General features: G+C 35.9%; 1 protein-coding gene across 1 annotated transcript; it reads left to right on the forward strand.

Moving 5' to 3' along the window:
• The first annotated feature begins 6,754 nt into the window (after positions 1-6,754).
• LOC101722487 (protein PAT1 homolog 2) lies at positions 6,755-13,084 on the forward strand. The gene has a single exon (XM_087183459.1). It carries the CDS (start codon positions 7,916-7,918, stop codon positions 9,497-9,499), a length of 1,584 nt encoding a protein of 527 aa, XP_087039585.1. The 5' UTR covers positions 6,755-7,915; the 3' UTR covers positions 9,500-13,084.
• The last annotated feature ends 5,282 nt before the right edge of the window (positions 13,085-18,366 follow it).

Genomic DNA, 18,366 nt, shown 5'->3' on the forward strand with positions numbered 1-18,366 from the left:
GCTTTGTGTAGAAACTAATTTGAGCTAAACCAACTCTCTAGATATTAGAGAAATTAAAGTATATATTATTTATATATTATATGATGTATTTAATGTAGTATATAAGTATATTTAAATTATATATAGAAGAAAAATGTAAAATAATCAACATGAAAATATTTAGAAATGAACAAAAATGCATATATTGCATGCCCAAACTAAATCCAATATTTGAGTAACACCTGTAATTTAAATACACATGGAAGAAAAGATAAATGTACTCAAGAAAAATGAAATATCTAGAAATTAATCTAACCAAGGAAGTGAAAGACCTCTACAAAGAAAACTACAGTACTCTGAAGAAGGAGATTGAAGAGGACTCAGAAAATGGAAAGATTTCCCCTGCTCCTGGATAGGCAGAATCAATATTGTCAAAGTGTCTGTACTTCTAAAACTAGTATATGGATTCAATACAGTCCAAATCAAAATACCAACAGCATATTTTATAGATGTAGAGAAAACAACCTAAAATTCATGGAGCCAGAAAAAAGCCAGAAGAGCAAAAATAATTTTAGGCAATAAGAGCAAAGCAGGTGGCATAGCAAAACCTTACTTCATGCTTTACTACAAAACAATAGTGATAAAAACAGCATGGTACTGGAACAACTTTGGTTACATAAGAAATAGCAGTGAGAATCAACAGATGGGATTATATCAGACTAAAAACCTATACAGCAAAAGAATCAATCACTAGAGTGAAGAGAAAAACCGAAAGTTTTTGCCAGCTATTCCTCAGACAGAGGATTGATATCTATAATATACAAAGCAGTTAAAAAAAAAAACAAACCTAAAATATAACAGTCAAGAAATGGACAAGAGAAATAGACACTTCACAGCAGAAGGAACAAATAGTCAAAAATATATGAAAACATGTTTAATATCTCTGGCCATTAGAGAAATGCAAATTAAAATGATGGTAAGATTCCATTACTAAGAATGACAATCATTAAGAAATCAAACAATGAAAAATGCTGGAATGGCTGTGATGGAAAGCAGCCCTCCTTCATTGTTAATGAGAATGCAAACTAGTGCAACTACTGTGGAAATCAGTATGGAGATTTCTCAAGAACTGAAATTAGAAATTCCATATGATGAAGCTATCCCCCTACTGGGTATCTTTCCTGAAGAGCTTAAGACATTATACTACAGCAATACATGCATACCAATGTTTATAGCAGCACAACTCATAATAGCTAAATCCTAGAAAGCAACCTGTATACCTATCAACAGACAATTAGATCAAGAAAATGTGGCATCTATGTATAATGGAATACAACTTGGCTATGAAGAATGACAAACGAAATATTTGTAGGGAAATGGATGCACCTGGAAAATACAATGTTGAGTAAAATAAATCAGACACACAACCTTAACTATTATATGGTAACTCTCCTTAGAGTGAAACAAATTATAAACAAAGCAGTGATAAAGCATGGACAGAAAGGGACAGGGGGACAGATTTCTTGCAATAGGAAAGTGGTTCAAGGGAACAAGGTTGAGGTGTGAGGAGGAGGGGAAGGGGAAATAAGTAGAATAAAGATGTGCCATGTACAGAAACCTAATAACCCCAATTATTGTAAACAGCATATGACATAACATGAGCTAAGACAAATAATATCAACAAGAATGAAAAATGGGGTAGGGGAACTGGAGAAGGAGGGTGAGGGGGGGAAGGGGAAGGGGATTAAAATAAACATGCAGTAATATGTACATGGAACCACTCCCTAGGATGCTTGTGAACCATATGGGCTGCAAACATGTACAAAGAAAGTTGGAAACAACTCTATTGGGGAAGGTATAGCCTTCCTCATTAACTGGTACCCCGAGGTGCTGCCCACCCCTCTGGGTGCCCGGAGTTGTACAGAATAGAACCCAGGGACCCTGTTCCAATTGGTGCCTCTTGTCGATGACAAGAGTGAGTCCATTGGAGCCAGGGGTCTCCATGGAGGATGGGTCCATGTGCATGAATGTCGCAGTTAGCAACCTGTGGCAGTGGGCAATCGGCAGTAATTAATAACCAACTACAGCATACTATTTAGAAAGCCTTAAAAAGACTTCCTCATGATTCACAATTGAAAGTGGAGAATTTCCTAATTTTGTCCCAGATGTTCTATTTTAAACATCTTATAGATAAATAGAAGGAAATGGCATGTATTTAGATCGAACTTGTTCTCAAACCAGTTTGAACTTGAGCAATTGCTGCAATAAAATTTCCTTTAATATCTTTGTTTAAAAGGAAAAGATAAATGCAGAAAATCAATGTAAGCATCCATCTGAAGAAAATAGAGAGCAAACAACATATTCAACCCAAACAGAAAGAAGATAAATATTGAATATTAGAAGGTAACATAATAAAAAATACTGTATTGCATATTGTATCAAGCATAAAATAGTATCAACAAAACCAAAATTTATTTTTTGAATAAACTGATAAAGCAGATGGTCATCAACTAACCACTTTTGTAGTATTACACTGATGAGTGTAATAATACAACAAAAGAAAAAATTATATAAGGCACAGGCATGCATGTGTGTATGCATATGTACATTCACGTACACAAACTGATCCAGACTGACTTTTTTAAAGTTCAAGAATTTAAATGGAATATGTAAACTCTCATTGTTTGGATATAATGTAAGTGTGAAAATAATAAATTGAAAAGAATATAAAGGTAAACTACTCATTGTAATAAAATATTTTATTAGTGCTGCTCTAATAATGTCAATAGTAAATTAATTGTATATTTATATACAAATGATAAATACTTATTTTATAAAATAAAATTACAAGGACTAATAAAATATAATATATCAAATAGAGATGAATCCATGGAATGGAAAATATTTGTAAATCATATATCTAATAAAGAGTTAATATCCAGATACTTAACACTTTGAACTAAACAAAAACAACTCAATTCAAGAATATGAATACACTTTTCTCTATGGATGATATACAAATAGCCAATATTTATATCACAATTTTTCAACTTCATTTTTTTAGGAAAACACTAAAAACCATCATGAGATGCCTGCATACTTACTAGAATGACTATAATTTTTTAAAAAAATGAAAACAGCATGTGTTAGCAAAGATGAAAAGAATTATAACTCTTATACGTTGGTGGTGGGAATATAAAATGACTAGCCACTTTAAGAAGTAGTTTGACATTTTTCCAGTTAAACCTTAAATTATCATATGATACAGAAATTCTGCTAAGTACATACCCAAGAGGCATGAAAACATAGATACACAGCAAAAATCATATGGCAAAGTTTATAGCAGCTTCATTCATAATTTTCAAAAAGAGAAACCAACTCAGGTTCTGCTAATAGATGGATGAGCAAATATGGTACATCCACTCAACAGAGTAATTCATAACCATAAATAGGAACAAAGTATTGTTGCATGCTACAGCACTAATAGGTCTTGAAAACATTATATTAAAATGCACCAGACACCAAAGCCCACATATTGTATGATTCCATTTATATGGAATATTGAGAATGGATAAATCCATGAAGACAGATGAAGAAGATCAGGGCTCACCAGGGAAAGAAGACATAAGAGAATCAGGATTGACTGCTATAGGAGTATTTCCTTTCCAGGTACTGGAAACATTATGGAATTAATGGTGATACTTCCACAATATGTGGGCATATTAAAAACCATCAAAGTGTATAATTTAAAGCAGTAAATTGTATATTGTGTAAATTGTAAATAAAAGGGATAGTCAACCTGCCATTACTGCAGAAAAAGGCAAAAACCCTCTTTACCAAATATAAAAGTATTACGAAGTTGTATGAGACAATGTAATATAAGCAGATACTCTAATGAAATACATCGAGGTCTAGAAACATAGCTAAGTATCTATGAGCACTTAATTTAGGACGAAAGTAGGAATGCAGAACACTGAGAAAAATGTGATATTCTCAATTTGTTGGTCAATGTGAAAATGATGAAGGTCACTCTAATTTACAATGCTGAAACTATCACTTTTGGTAGATTTTTACATTAGATGTGAAAGGTAAAAGAATTGTAACATAAAAATACTTTTAAAAGAAAGTAGAGAACTTATATATGTTATAATAAACAGGGAACAGAAAGAGGATAAAGATACAGAAAATGATGAATTTAATTACATTAAAATTAAGAGAAAGGAGTAAATATAAGAAAAGGAAAAAAACGGAAACAAAAGTCTTTGTAAATAGGGAGAAGTGGAGGGGTGGAAGGGAGGGCAGGGGAATGGGGAAAAAAATAAGAACCAAGATACATTTTGTAAAGGTACAAATTCCCAATGAAGAATGTAACTGTATTGTATACCTAAAATGTACCAATAAAATTAATGAATAAAAAAGCGAAAATTAAAAATATAGCACCATTTTTAAAAATTAAGAATATTCAACATTGATCACAGTAAATGAGTCAAAGGACAAGCTACAGAGTGGGATGTGTATTTTTAAAACACATAAACAACAGAGGTCTCAAATCTAAAATTCATAAAGTAGTTCTAAAGATCAATAGGGCAAAGACAGTCCATAGCAAACCACTAACAATATCTGAAAAAGTGTCTTCTCAAATGTTTAAATATACAGCTAATAAATATGAAAACATACAAAAAACTTAGTTATCATGGAAATCTATGTTAAAAGTCCATTGATATTTATCGCATGGTAAACTGGTGGCTAAAATTAAGCAGAATAAAAAGCTGATGAAACTTGCAAAAATATGCATTAAACAGACTTTAGCTGTGAGCCACAGGAATGATGGATTTCACCAGTGTGTTAAGGGAAAGAAACTTGGTATAGTATTGTATGACTCTGCTCATACAAAGTTTAAGGCTAAAGCAAAATAAATAGGGAAACCAAAATTCTGAAAACATTGCCAAGCATATATAATAGTTTATTGAGGCTGTATGATATGTTCAGTGAGGTTTCACAGGGTTTTCTGAGGGTTGTCCCTCCCTGCCCTTCACAGTCAGTATGTTCTGTGAAATTCTGACGAACATGTGCTATTAATACAGCCATCCCACAAATCCCTGCACATGGCTCCATGTCTATAACATTGTGACAGAGCAATTCACAGGCTTTTGTGTGTTAGCCCCCCCCCAGTGTGTGTGTGTGTGTGTGTGTGTGTGTGTGTGTGTGTGTGTTTCAGCACTGGGGAATGAACCCAGGGCCTTTTCACTGAGCTACATCTCCAACCTATTTTTTTTATATATATTTTATTTTGAGATAAGGTCTTGCTAAGTTGCCCAGGCTGAATTCTAACCTGTGATCCTCCTGCCTCAGCCTTCCAGAGTCCTAGGATTACAAGTGTGTGCCACCATGCTTCGCTCATGTTTTTTTTCTTGATCTGGAAAGAGAATAAGTGTTTATGTGTTTGTACTTTTCTTTTGTAGTTTATAATTCACAACAAACAACTTAAACTATAAGAACATTTATCAGAGATTCTCTATGGCTGCATAATCATAACTCAGACGCAGGGAGGAAGACTTCCAGTTAATCCACTCTGTGCATCAGAATCAGGCCGAGGAATTCAGTGAGTTCTCACAATGCAAGATCTGGTGTCACTGGCTCTTCCTCAGTGAACCGTTTGTCTCTCGAATAATTTTAGGCCCTAGAAAAGAAATTTAATGGCTTCATTTGGGGCAGTTTCTTACCAGTCAGTGGTGCGACATTTCAGAGAGCCTTCTACTGGACATGAGTAACCTCATTTACACATTCAGACAACATGACACACACACAGCTAAGAGCAATGGTGTTAATTCCTTTTCACATGTATCATGTCCTTTGTTCTATTTCAAGAGAAGGTATGTGTTTTAATACTCACACGATATGTAATTTCAAACTTGATTCCTAAAGCAAAAAGAAACGGCTATTGTCAAATGTTTAAAAAATAATATCCTTTATTTTATAATAATAATGGTTGAAGTTCAATATTTCTTCTCAAACACAGAGGCAGGCAGTCATATTTACCGAAGGCCTCAGACTGTTTGCCATTGCCTTTACACAAGACAACATTTATAAAACCTTTGCATCCCATGGCAGGTTGTGAGACCTTCTCTGGGGAATTGGTGCTGTTCAGATATTGCCTTTCATTTGTACTTCAAACAACTTTTAAAAATAGAGGCTACATTTTAATATAATTTGGAAATTAAAAGCCCTTTATTTTTATCATCATAATATCTTCCATGAATTTACTTTTTACAAATGCGTCAATGCTACAACTAATTATTTTCTGAAAGCTAATAAAGGTCCGAAAAATAGGAAATATTTTTATAAACAAAGCTGTGGTCTGGATATCCCATAAAAATTACATGTATGTGTTAAACATTGAAGAACTTAAACACATTTAATACTATTCTCCCTACTTCTGAGAATGAGAGAATTAACTGCCTAATTTTATGGTCTCCTGAATAATTGGAAAAACACTTTCTGGAGATAGACTGTATTTACTTCTTTGTTATAAGAGAATAATATGCTTAAACATTAAAACACTTTTTAGCAGAAAAATGTATTTATTTAGGAAAATAATTCCTAAATTATTTCACTGGTCCTCAGTACTTGTCAAGACGTTGAAGAAATATAATATTTTATTGTCTTTGATATTTTAAAAACAACTAAAATATCTTGTTTTCTCTGTCTTTGTTTTGATTTTTGTCAGGCGTGGACTTCCGGATCTGCTGGTGACATTGAAAATCTGGTGAGTTTTGGCTTTGGTTTTGCATCACTATTAGCCTACTGATACTTTTCTTTCCCTCACCATTAATATCTGGAGGATGTTTTTCTTTCTACATCAACTTAATCCTTTTTCTAAATTCTTCCCTCATTTTCATCTCCCGAATTTGACATTTATAAGGCCATTCAAAGATCAGTTTCATCCTAACCCATGTCGAATGATCTACTGAAGTCTAGATACATCTTGGAGATTCAATTTCACGTGTCAGAACATTCCAAACAGGGGTAACATTTGTTCTATAAGGAAACAAACTTACCACTGAAAGAGGATAAGTTAGGAAAAGCCACTATGAAAGTATGGTATAGAAAGTACCAAGGGCAAAATTTTTCTTCTAAAATAGATCATATGCAAAAAGATAAAATCCATAGTGTGGCTGAGAAAATAATCAACATTTTAAAAGGTTTTAGTTTTCATATTATAAAGCTAGACACATGCTGAAGGCACTGTTCATTTGCACAAAGAAACTTAAAATTCACATAGCATTCACCTGATATATATATGATATGCATGATGATGTTTTATTTGATTTTTAAAAATAGCTGTTGAAATAAAAGATGTTTTTGTTATGTAGTGTTTTTTCAAGCTTGGTATTCATGTTTGATTCCATCCAGTTTTCTTTTCTCTCAGAATATTATTGAAATAGTCCTGAGTTTCAAATTTACCCTTGAGATCCAATTATGTTCTGAACCTAGTCAAGATGATAAAGCACGTTTTATTTTATTGTATATTCTGAAAATGTGTATGATTTATGTTCCTGGATAGTCTGGGAGTCCCAACTTTCCTGACTTCTGGGTGACCACTTCTATGTCACTGAACCAAGGGGATTACAGATTTCAACTTGATGAATTCCACTCACACATACACAAACTGCTCTTCTGTAACAAGCAAGTGCTGCTGAGTTAGAGTGGGAGGGAGAAGAGAGTTCAGCATCTCCAGCATCTCCTTGGGGTTGTCCACTGCTTCTCACTCCCAAATACTGCTCAGAGTTTCTCAATTAATATCTGAGGAAACTGCCATGGCTACCCTAAGCAGGAAGGACAGCGACAGTCAAGTGGTTTACCTTCCAGAGGCTGACAATACTTTCTCAGGGGAGGACATAGCCATAGAGAAAGACTGCCAGCCTAGACTGCCAAGATGAAATGTCTTGAAGGCCCACATTTACACCAAAGGCCAGGCAAGTTCTGTGGCCTCTTGATTTCTAAGGAAGAAGAGAAAAACAAAGTGGCAGAGGAGAAGGATTTAGATCCATATTTGATCACAGACCCTGATGAAGAAGAGAATGATCTTGGGGATCCAGCTGCGCTCGATGCCACTCACTACATGCAGAAAGGTCTATTCAGCTCTCATGGAGTCAAGACCCCTGGTGTGCTGGGGATGTCACCTGCCTCCTTGCACTTTCTGTGGCAGCCTACATTTCCCAACACCAGGTATCCAGCTTGGCATTTTGGACCTCAACAGCCCCTGCTAGACTCATCTCTTTTCTGCAACCCACTGCCCGCATGGCCTTCTAGGCTCAGATTATTTTTCAGTCATCTGACCCAGCTCCACCCTCAGCACCAAAGGATCCTGCTGCTGCAGCAGAGTCAAACACCAAGTTCCTCAGCCAGGAAGACTTGGTTTCAGCAGCCAGACCCTTATGCTAACCTCATGACCCAAAAAGAGAAGGATTGGGTGATAAAAGTGCTGATGGCTCATCTGGATGATTATTACTATCAGAAATATTATGAGAAGCTAGAGAAGAAGGCAGATGAAGAGCTACATGGACAAAAGAACAGGGTTCAGTCTCCTGAGTTGGTGACACTTTATGTTCAGAAGGCAGAGACTTATGAATCAGTGGTTCATATTGAAGTTTCCCTGGGCCAGGTAGCTGTATCAATATGTTTTAGTCCTCGCCCAGCTATTGATGCTGTATCTCATGGAACTCAAGAGGAGGATCCAGCAGTGGCAAGCAGTCAGAAGCTTTGGGTATTATGCAAGATTGAGAGGATGTTCCTTCAGTTACTAGAGATAGAGGAGTTCCAGAAGGATGGGCTTCCACAGCCCTGCCCCTTTGGGCAGCAGAACAACCAAGTTGAGAAGCTCTTCCAAGCCTTAAAGACCCAGGAGCAGAACAACCTAGAGGAGACATCAGATAGCTTCCTGCAGATACTCTCTGTGAGGAAGAGGGAAACCTTGGTGGCCCAGCCACTGCCCTTTCTGCTACCTGATCAGGCTGTTAGCCTTCTTCTGGTTATTACCCAGCATCTGGCCCTCCTGATCCAGAGGGATGTGACTGACCAGGCCCTACACATGTTATTCAAGCCTCTGGGAAAATATATCAGTCATTTGACCTTCCTTAAACTCCTCCAAGGACTTCAGGGGCTACTGTTGCTACTGCCTGGCTCCTCAGAGCACCCGGCCACTGTGGTACTTCAGAACCAGTTTGGAATATCTTTGCTCTATGCCCTGCTGAGTCATGGGGAGCAGCTGGTGTCCCTGGATTCTTCCCTAAAGGAACCCAACAGGGACCACACAGCTTGGACAGACATGGTAGTTCTGGTTGCCCGGGAGATAGCTCGAATGCCTACAGCCTCTCTGGCAGAACCTCTAGCCTTCCCTAGCAACCTGCTTCCCCTGTTCTGTTGCCTCATGGACAAACAACTGGTTCAGAAGCTGGAGGCCAGAATGGAGGTTGTCTCATCTACTGATCAGTTTGTTTTGGAATACCTCTACCAGTAGGTAGGAGGCTTAATCAACCACAAGAAGTTGTATGAGTGCTCTGCAGCAATCCAGACAGTCTGAAGATATTTCTCATGCCTTGGGATATTGGAAAGCTCTGCCCCAAATATTTTCATTTCCTTTCTTTAAAATCTAAATGTTCCTAAAATTGAAGCATGGATTAATAAGATAATTAAAGAGATAATAAAAAAAATCTGAGGAACATCTTAACATGACACTTCTTTCCAAGTTGCTCCTACTTTCCACATCTGCTCACTTCCCACTAAGCTATACTTTTGAGAATAGATCATCCTATTTAAGAAATGTAATGAAGACTTGATCTTAATGAAATGGAATGACAGCACCCAAAAGGATCTCTGTACTCTCAAAAGCCACTGGACTGTGTCTTTCTCACAGGGTACTGGGCTCAGTCTCTCTCCTCAGCACCACTGTCTCTTTGGACACTGTATTCTTCCTGGGCGAACTGACTTTGATGTGCTTTCTGTCTACTTTGTCTTTCCTTTTTGAGCCCTGTGAGATAAATGAAAAATAAGTTGATATTAAACTATCATTTCAGTATGCTACCTAGTCCCCAGTGAGGGCGAGCTTCTCCTTATTATGTAGAATGGTTTATTCCTTCATTGTGCAGATATTTTCTCAGGATGGGTGGGATTTTACATTACCTTTAGTTAGGACTGCATAGAAATGTTTCCCAAAGAAAGAAGTATGACAATGATACCTTCAGTGCTCTGTTTCATCCATAATAGGATCTAAAGAAACTTGAAAATGTACTTTTTCTTAATAATGTTAAAAATCCTGATCAAATTATCAGCCAATTGGGCCAGGGATTTAGCTCAGTGGTTCTTCCACCTGCCTCAGAAGCACAAGGTCCCGAGTTCGATCCCCAGTACCAAAGGGAAAAAAATTATCAGCTAGTATTCATCCTTGGGCTGAGTGTTAGCTCTTCCTCCATTAAATTCGACCTTTCTGCAAATGGGAAGACTTGTTTAAGCATTTGTTGGGAAGGTGTCATCCTATAGATAGGAGATATTTTGGTTCTCTGTTTCCATCATTAAACAGCTAGAATTCCTGAAAATTTTTCTATCCTAAACCTTTTCTTAGTTGAGTGATTTAGATCTTCTCTTTTTGTCTGTAATCCTCCTTTCTGACAATTTATACCTTTTTTATTAAAATTGTCAATTTGCCTCTCCCATTCTCAATCAACACAAAGATCTTCTGGAACTTTCCTATCTTCTAATCTGTCTCATTTCAGTCCATCTTAAATGATTCTTTCTTATGCCAAACTTATTCACATTCTTATCCCATTGAGTTGCCTGAGGGCTTCTGTCACCAATCTGATACACAAAGTAAAATGGAAAATTGCCCTGCTCATTCAAAAGGGACTTTCTTTCAGTATGTACCAGACCAGGAAGTTGGCCAGGTGGTGGATCTTCTCCGCCATCTCTACTTCTACCCCTGGGGACAGAATGATCTTCCATACCTACTCACATATCCAGTTCCTACACAATTCCCATTACTATGCAATTCTTTCCAGTTATGATTTGCAAAGCAAACAATGACTTGAAGAGAGATCAATAACATCACCTGAAAAAAATTCTGAATTATTCTAACACACTCTAGAAAACTGCTTTTGTGCTATAGTTGAGGGAAAAGAAAATAAATATAAAATTCAAGTCAGAGTAGTACTAAAACGCAAGTGATATTATGCAGACTAATATTCTAAATCAGATAAATTAAAATATACACTATTTGGTTACATGGTTCTCAAACTAAAAAATAATGCTCTGGAACTGTAATAAAAATTTGTTTCAGTAAAGAACTCATGTCACATGCAGAAATTTAAATATTTACAGAAAATCTTATTGCAGCATTTTTCACTTATATGAAGTAAATTGATGCTTATGATGCACTGAGTTATATATCTGTGTGCATAATTACAGCAATTGGTTCCAATTCATAAACCTCACTTTCTGCACCTGGAGTTTGGACCTTTAAAAAGGTCAAAATAATAACACATGCACAGTGATGGACAATGGAAGGGAAATCTCACTTTCAAATATTTGCTGTGTATCAGGCACATGGCTAGGCTCTTAACCATGTAGTTTCATTTCCGACTTCCATGAGAGAGGGCATGTCGTACCATTTTAGAGATGGGCGACTGAGGCTGAGAAAAGTGACTTCATTCATCTACAGTCACAGAGTGTAAGCAAAACATGTCGAATTTCAATTAAATCTTTGGATCCCAAACACTACTGTGAGGTGCCATTATCTCAGTACTTTTTAAATTAAACCCAATTCTACATATGTTTGAGTAATAATCCTACTCTGTAGTTCTCAGTAATGTTGAAACATTTGTGGTTAAATGAGGTTCCATCTATTATACAGTAAGTAAAGAAAGATTCAAATGGTGCTTATTTTAAATCCAAGAAGAATAAAATTGTTCCAGCCCAACCCCAAACTGTGAGTGTGTGTATATTTTATATATGTAAAACCATGTCACTAATGAAGAAGCAATGTCCATGGAAACCCACTTCTTTCTGCAGTGAGACAGTGATTAATAAAATTTTCATTTCTTCATTCAAGTTCTCAGATTTAAATAGAAAATTTGTATGAATTTGACTGTTTTTGATTTTTCTGATACAATGTGGTTAGCATCAGTCATGAAATTTCTTTCAAATTATTCATCTGTAATATTGTGTTTTCTAAGAATTCAGTGTTGTCTTCAATCTGGAGTGTTAAAAATAATTTTCTTTTTTAAAATTTTAATTTTTATTAGTACATGTTTGCAGTACATAATGATCGCGTTCACTATGGGGAGTTGGTACATGTACATAGCACTTCTTAATGTTTTATGTCCTTTAGACTAATGTCCAAATATACTTATGTTATACTCAAAAATGAAAATTGAACATTTGATACTGGGACTGTAGCTCAGTGGTAGAGATCCTGCCTACAAAACCTGAGTTTGATTCCTTAGATAGGTAGGTAGGTAGATAGATAAACAGCTAGCTAGCTAGATACTTTATATTATTCCTCTGTGCTTTCTAAGTTTCTTATATTGTGTGTATAAATTGGAGAGAATGAAAAACTCACATATGCCTATCTTACATTTTTCAGTTGGTAAACATAGATAAGAAAATACATTCGAAAAACAAAAGTAATATACAAAGCTTAAACTTACTACTATTATTATTATCCTATCCTGATAAATTGTCATGGTATGAACATAAATCTTGTGTTTAGAGACAAAAAGTTAAGAATTGTATGCTCATGAGTTTGTTGATATTTTGTGCAAACATTCTGACAGGAGTTGGGTAATAGAAAAGCAACAGGACATGACGCTTGATGGACATTCATTTTATATCTTCTGCACAGTTAAGTGCTTTTCTTCCTTTATTATTATTTTTTCCAATTGGTATTCAATAGAATTATGAGCATTAGTGCTTGGCCCTTGATTGTTTTCTTCTACCTTTCTGAGATAGCAAGTTGTTGCAAGTCATAAGGATAAAATGAGAGATCCTAATCATCCACGTCCATATCTGAGTTTTCTTTGTTCAGCGCAGCAGAAGACACTTCTTTTTTTTCCATCTTACAGTCAGGTGAAGCCATGGAATTACTTTTGACCAAGAGAAAATGGAAGCAAATGTATCCTTTCTGTGCAGAGATAGCAGGAAGCCTGTGTGGTTTTCTTTGTCTGCCAAGGAAATTGTGGAGGAGCCATCTGTCTCAGGTGCCAGAGCCACAAGGTTGTAAGACTGAATCCTCCTGGTCCCCACATTTGCTGACAGAGGATATCTGCTGTGGAGACCCCCAGCTTCTTAACCACCTAAAGGGAACTGGAGATGCATTCTGTTATCTTACACTGCAGGGGAGCTTTCTGTTTCCTTTTGTTTTGATTTTTGTGTTACAGCCACATAAAGCCTCTTAAACGGATCAAATTGGTCCTTGAAAAATGAGCATGACAGATTTGGGTGGATCTAAAATCTAGAGCCATGTGTCCATAGATAGGTTTTGGCAATTTTATTTTAGGCTTTGAAATAATTCTCTCCCAACCTTCACAGAATAATCTGTGGTACCATTTATTTGTTTGGTATGGTTTTCCATATATTCCCACCCCATACAATGTGAACTAGAAAATTTAATAAAAGTCAACTATTACTCACTTACCAAATATCACTAGGTGAACAAAATATCTTGAAATAGGGGAAAACACATGACACATGTTTAAATTCAAAACGGTCAACTTTCCAGATGAAAAATAACATTCTTATAACACTTTTAGACCTTTAAGTATACTCATGTACTGTAAGATAATCTGATGTTCTTTCTTGAGTTAAAAAAGTAACTGTGTCTTAGCTGCTTTTACTTTGGTGTATTGCTCTGTTGACTATGTCCAACTCTCTTACTTTTAGAATGGCATAAAACGACACTTCCTTCTATGTATTTGGCTGTTTTTGCCTTTTATAGTAGAAGTTTCATGGGACTATTTTATTTTTACATTTGAAGAGCCATACTAATTTATATGCCACAAACACGCCCGAGAAGCATCATTTCCACAACCACTAATTAGTTACACATAACCTCTTTTCTTTGCGCATAGGACTGAAGATCAGAAATAATTGTATATAATTACCTGGAATTGAAAGGATTTAAATTTATTGCTAGGGAAGGGGTCATAACAAGTTATGCCCCGTAAAGTATTTCATGCCAATCATTAATTGCCCCTGAAATAGTCATGGGACATTTAAAGCTACCTCTCTCACATTTATTCCACTTTTATGAGTCAGACTCACTACAATGGGGATTCAGGCTAACTTCAGATGTTACATCCCCACAATAGCTTCCATTCACCAGGTGTCTGCTTGGTGCTCTAACCTAATTGTGCCTTCAGGAAGGGGTTTTTAAAAAAACCTTCATAAGCTAACACATTTCATTCAGGAGAAAGACTACAAATATTCAAGTATTTTTTCCCTGGCATTAAGCAAAAGATCCCCTCCATATTAGTATGCCCTTCTGAATAGCATAAAACTCACATACCTGATGTTAACAAGCCCGAGTTGAGCTCAAATAGTGTCTTATGGAAGGCATACTTTTAGTGAAAAGTTAAATTATGTACTTTTTTGTTTTAGTCACTCTCATCTGACATAGAATATTAGTAAATGCTCTCATAAAAAAATTCAAATACCAATTCTAATAAATCTAGTGACGTTATCTTATTTATCATAATGCTAATATATTGAAAGGACGTTTTGTGGTTAATTAAGCATAGTATTTCCTGTGTGATTTCTTCCCTCCTGTCCTAAATCAAGCATTTCTTCTGCAGGTGTTCACTAAATTAGAAATACTCTCCTAGTACTTTTATCCAAAATTGTTAAGCCTCCATGTTGATTATTCTGTTTGCCTTTTTGTTTTATTCATTTTTATTAGGTACATGTTTATGGTACTTCATTTTTACATTTCTTGTGGGGAGTTGGTGCATTTACATAACACATTTAATTCCTTTTTTATCCCCTTTCCTTCCCCTTCCCTCTATCCATCTCTTGATCCGCTTACCATTTGAGAAAAATTACTTCCCTCTTCCTATTATCTATCTTTTATTTTGCTGTTTATTTACAATTGAGTTTCTTATATAAGAGAAACCATTTGATATTCAAGCTTGTGTGTCTGATTTATTTCACTTAATATTATGGTCTCAAGGTGCATCCATTTTCCTACAAATGATTCAAATTTATATTTCTTTATGACAGTGTAGTACTCCTTTGTATATAAATACCATATTTTCTTTATCCATTCATCATTTGATGGATATTTAAGGCTGCTTCCAAGATGTAGTGAATATGAATTGTGCTGCTGTAAACACAGGTGTGCATGGATCACTGTAATGCAATGACTTTAATGCAGAAAAAAAGAGGGAAAAGATGGATCAAATGGAATTTCTCGGTTTTGTTTCTTGGGGAATCTCCATACTGATTTCCATTGTCTAATATGGGTTTTGGGTAATGGAGAAACTACTTTTTTGCAGTTCATTTTCTTACTAACTTCTCCTCTTCCCCTTGTTTTTAGCAGAGTGCTGAGACACTCATTATAACTTAACCTGAGCCTGAGAACAACTCCTACAATACAAACTCTAATGTCAGAGAAAAATATTTGCCTGAAAATGTTGCCCAAATACATATCAAGGCATGTGAAGTTGTCTTTCCATGCATCATTTCTATTTTCTATTTGATGGGAAATTAGTTTTCTAGTTTTGCTAACTGGTTGATATACGGTAGATAATGTCTTTCACGAAGTGATTGATATTGAAGGAAGGCAATATTATGCAATGCTTAATTTTTCTGAAAAACTTTGTACAGTTTTGTGTGTAACTTTATTGCACTTGTTTGTCATTCTCACAGATAAATATTTCCTTCCATTTCAAATGAATCCCTTTTGCATATTCTATTTTTCATGGACACAGAAAATTCTGCTTTGTCTGTAGAATAGCTGGTTGCTTTTTATTACACTAGTTAGTTCCCACATATTTGCATTTCACTTATTCATTTAAATCTTCCTTCTATTAGATACAATAGTTCTTTTAATAATAGCTTGTGAGCAGTATACCCAACTAATTTTCAAGCATATATGATGTTCTATATGCATTTTTGTCTTTGATATGTATAGCTTTTGGTTGTGGTTTTATTTTTTTAAACTTGGTTTTGCTGTGTACTCCAGCCTGGTCTTGAGTTCACTAAATAGTGAGGTTAGCCCCAAACTCATGATCCCCCTACCTCAACCTCCTGAGTGCTGTAATTGCAGGTTTGTGCTACCTTACTCAGCAATATATATGGCTTTTTGACCCAACCACCCAAAGTTGCTTTGAATTTTTATTTGACATTATATGTTATCATTTTAAGTTCAACAGTCCATTTAGAAAAATTAAAATACTTTCTACAGATCATATTTAACATCATAGCATCTTCCTGGAGGTAGCATACAATGACGGTAGGCAAACAGGGTGGGATGTAAGCGATTTCAGTTGCACTAATAGGAGTACATGCAGAAGATTTACATGTCTTGCCCATGTCTCCTTACCCCTGAGTGGAAATCTTTGTCAGCCTCATTCCTGCCTTCTGATATATGCATTATAACCTGGAAGTGTACATTGGTGCTTAGATATGAAAGACACTTAAAAGCTTGGCAAGTGTGTGTAGCAATTTCAGTGTTTTGAGGGTAGGGACTTCCTTGGTGTGAAGTACAATGCAAGTCAACAAGAGGATTACTGAGAAGTTAACAGTGGAATAATTCTGGGATATGTCCTTGCTACTAGGTGACACATTGGAACTATTTAATAGATCTGCTAGCTGTGCATTCCTAAACTCTAATCAGACAGTCATATAATATACTTTGGTAGCCAGGTAGTTATTCTTTTACACCTAACAGTGTATTGGTTGGGTTCTGACTCACCTCATACATGATTCTTTTGAAGCCATTTGCTTCTCTAAAAGAAGGCTTCTACTATGAAAGGCTTAGAATGAAACTTCTGATTATAAAATATATGAACTGAAGCCAGGAGCCATTGGCGCAGGCCTGAAATCCCAGCTACTTCAAAGGGTTGTAAAGTTGAGCCCATCCTGAACAACATAGTGAGACCCTGTTTCCAAATAAAAAATAAAAAGGGTTGGGGATGTACACAACTCTCCTTCCCTGTACTGAAAAAAAGAATCAAATTTTGTTTTCAGTTTTTTTCAATTATTCTCCTGTCTCAGCCTCCCAGAATACTGAGGTTGCAGGCGTGTGCTGCCACACCAAGCTGAAGCTTTCCTTTATTTTTTTTTTATTAGTACATGTTTGCCATATGTAATGATCACATTTTTCATAGCTAGGGAATTTGCACATAATATGTCTTAATTCTTCTTTCTTTTCTCATTCCCCTCCTTTCAGTGTTTTTTGTTTGTTTGGTTTTTGGTTTTTTGAGGCAGGGTCTCCCTTTGTAGCCCAGGCTGGCCTCAAACTCACAGCAATCCTCCTACCTTAGCCTCTAGAGTACTGGGATTACAGGGGTGCACCACCATCCCCGACCCTTCAGTGTTATTTTGAAAGAATGATTTTCTTGCAAAAATGCCACCTAATTCCTTAAAGTATTGTAATTTGTTATAAAAATTTGGGAAAAATTTACCACCAAAAATGCCCCAAATATTTCTTCTTGAATAAGGAAACTAGACATTTGTGTTTTTATCTACATGTATTTGAATAATTAAAACTATTTTCATCCTAAAAAGGAAATCCAGAGACATAGGTAAAAGGACTACATTAAACCTTAGGCACCAAACAAGCCTCAGTGTCTATCAGGAGCACTAGTATGTACACACCTAATTTCATGAATAAGTAAAAAAATTTTCAATGTGATCCTTACAAAAGTCTCATTTGCTGTCCACAATTCAAAGCATTATGTTGGAGCTCAGATTTCATTGTTTTCTGTGCCCTGGAGGTGACTATTCATTCTGTACTCCAGGGCACTGAAATATTTCAGGAGCACAATTCTCAGGACAGTACTAACTTTAAACAGAGTACAGAAACGACCTGGGTGGCAAACAAACAACTGAGATTTTGGCAAGAAGAATGCTTGTCTCCTCCGTTTCCATCATTTTACCAGCTCCGCTGAGGGGAGAGCTGAAGTATGGACATCATCACTCTGCAATCCCAAGCTCAATGTGGAAAAGACACTAACGAGGTTGTACATTTGACTTCCAGAGGAGCAGGTCTGTATCTTAGCAGAACTAGTGCTTTCCCTACCCACTTGCCAAATCCAGGGTCTGAACCTACAACATTCTGCTCTAAGGGTAGAAAGATAGACCAAATTTCTAGTGGCTGACTATGTTTTCCCTTTA

The sequence above is a fragment of the Heterocephalus glaber genome, unplaced genomic scaffold (genome assembly GCF_053883595.1).
Source record: "Heterocephalus glaber isolate CG9 unplaced genomic scaffold, H.glaber_assembly_v1.0 deba00001481, whole genome shotgun sequence".
Lineage (NCBI taxonomy): Eukaryota > Metazoa > Chordata > Mammalia > Rodentia > Bathyergidae > Heterocephalus > Heterocephalus glaber.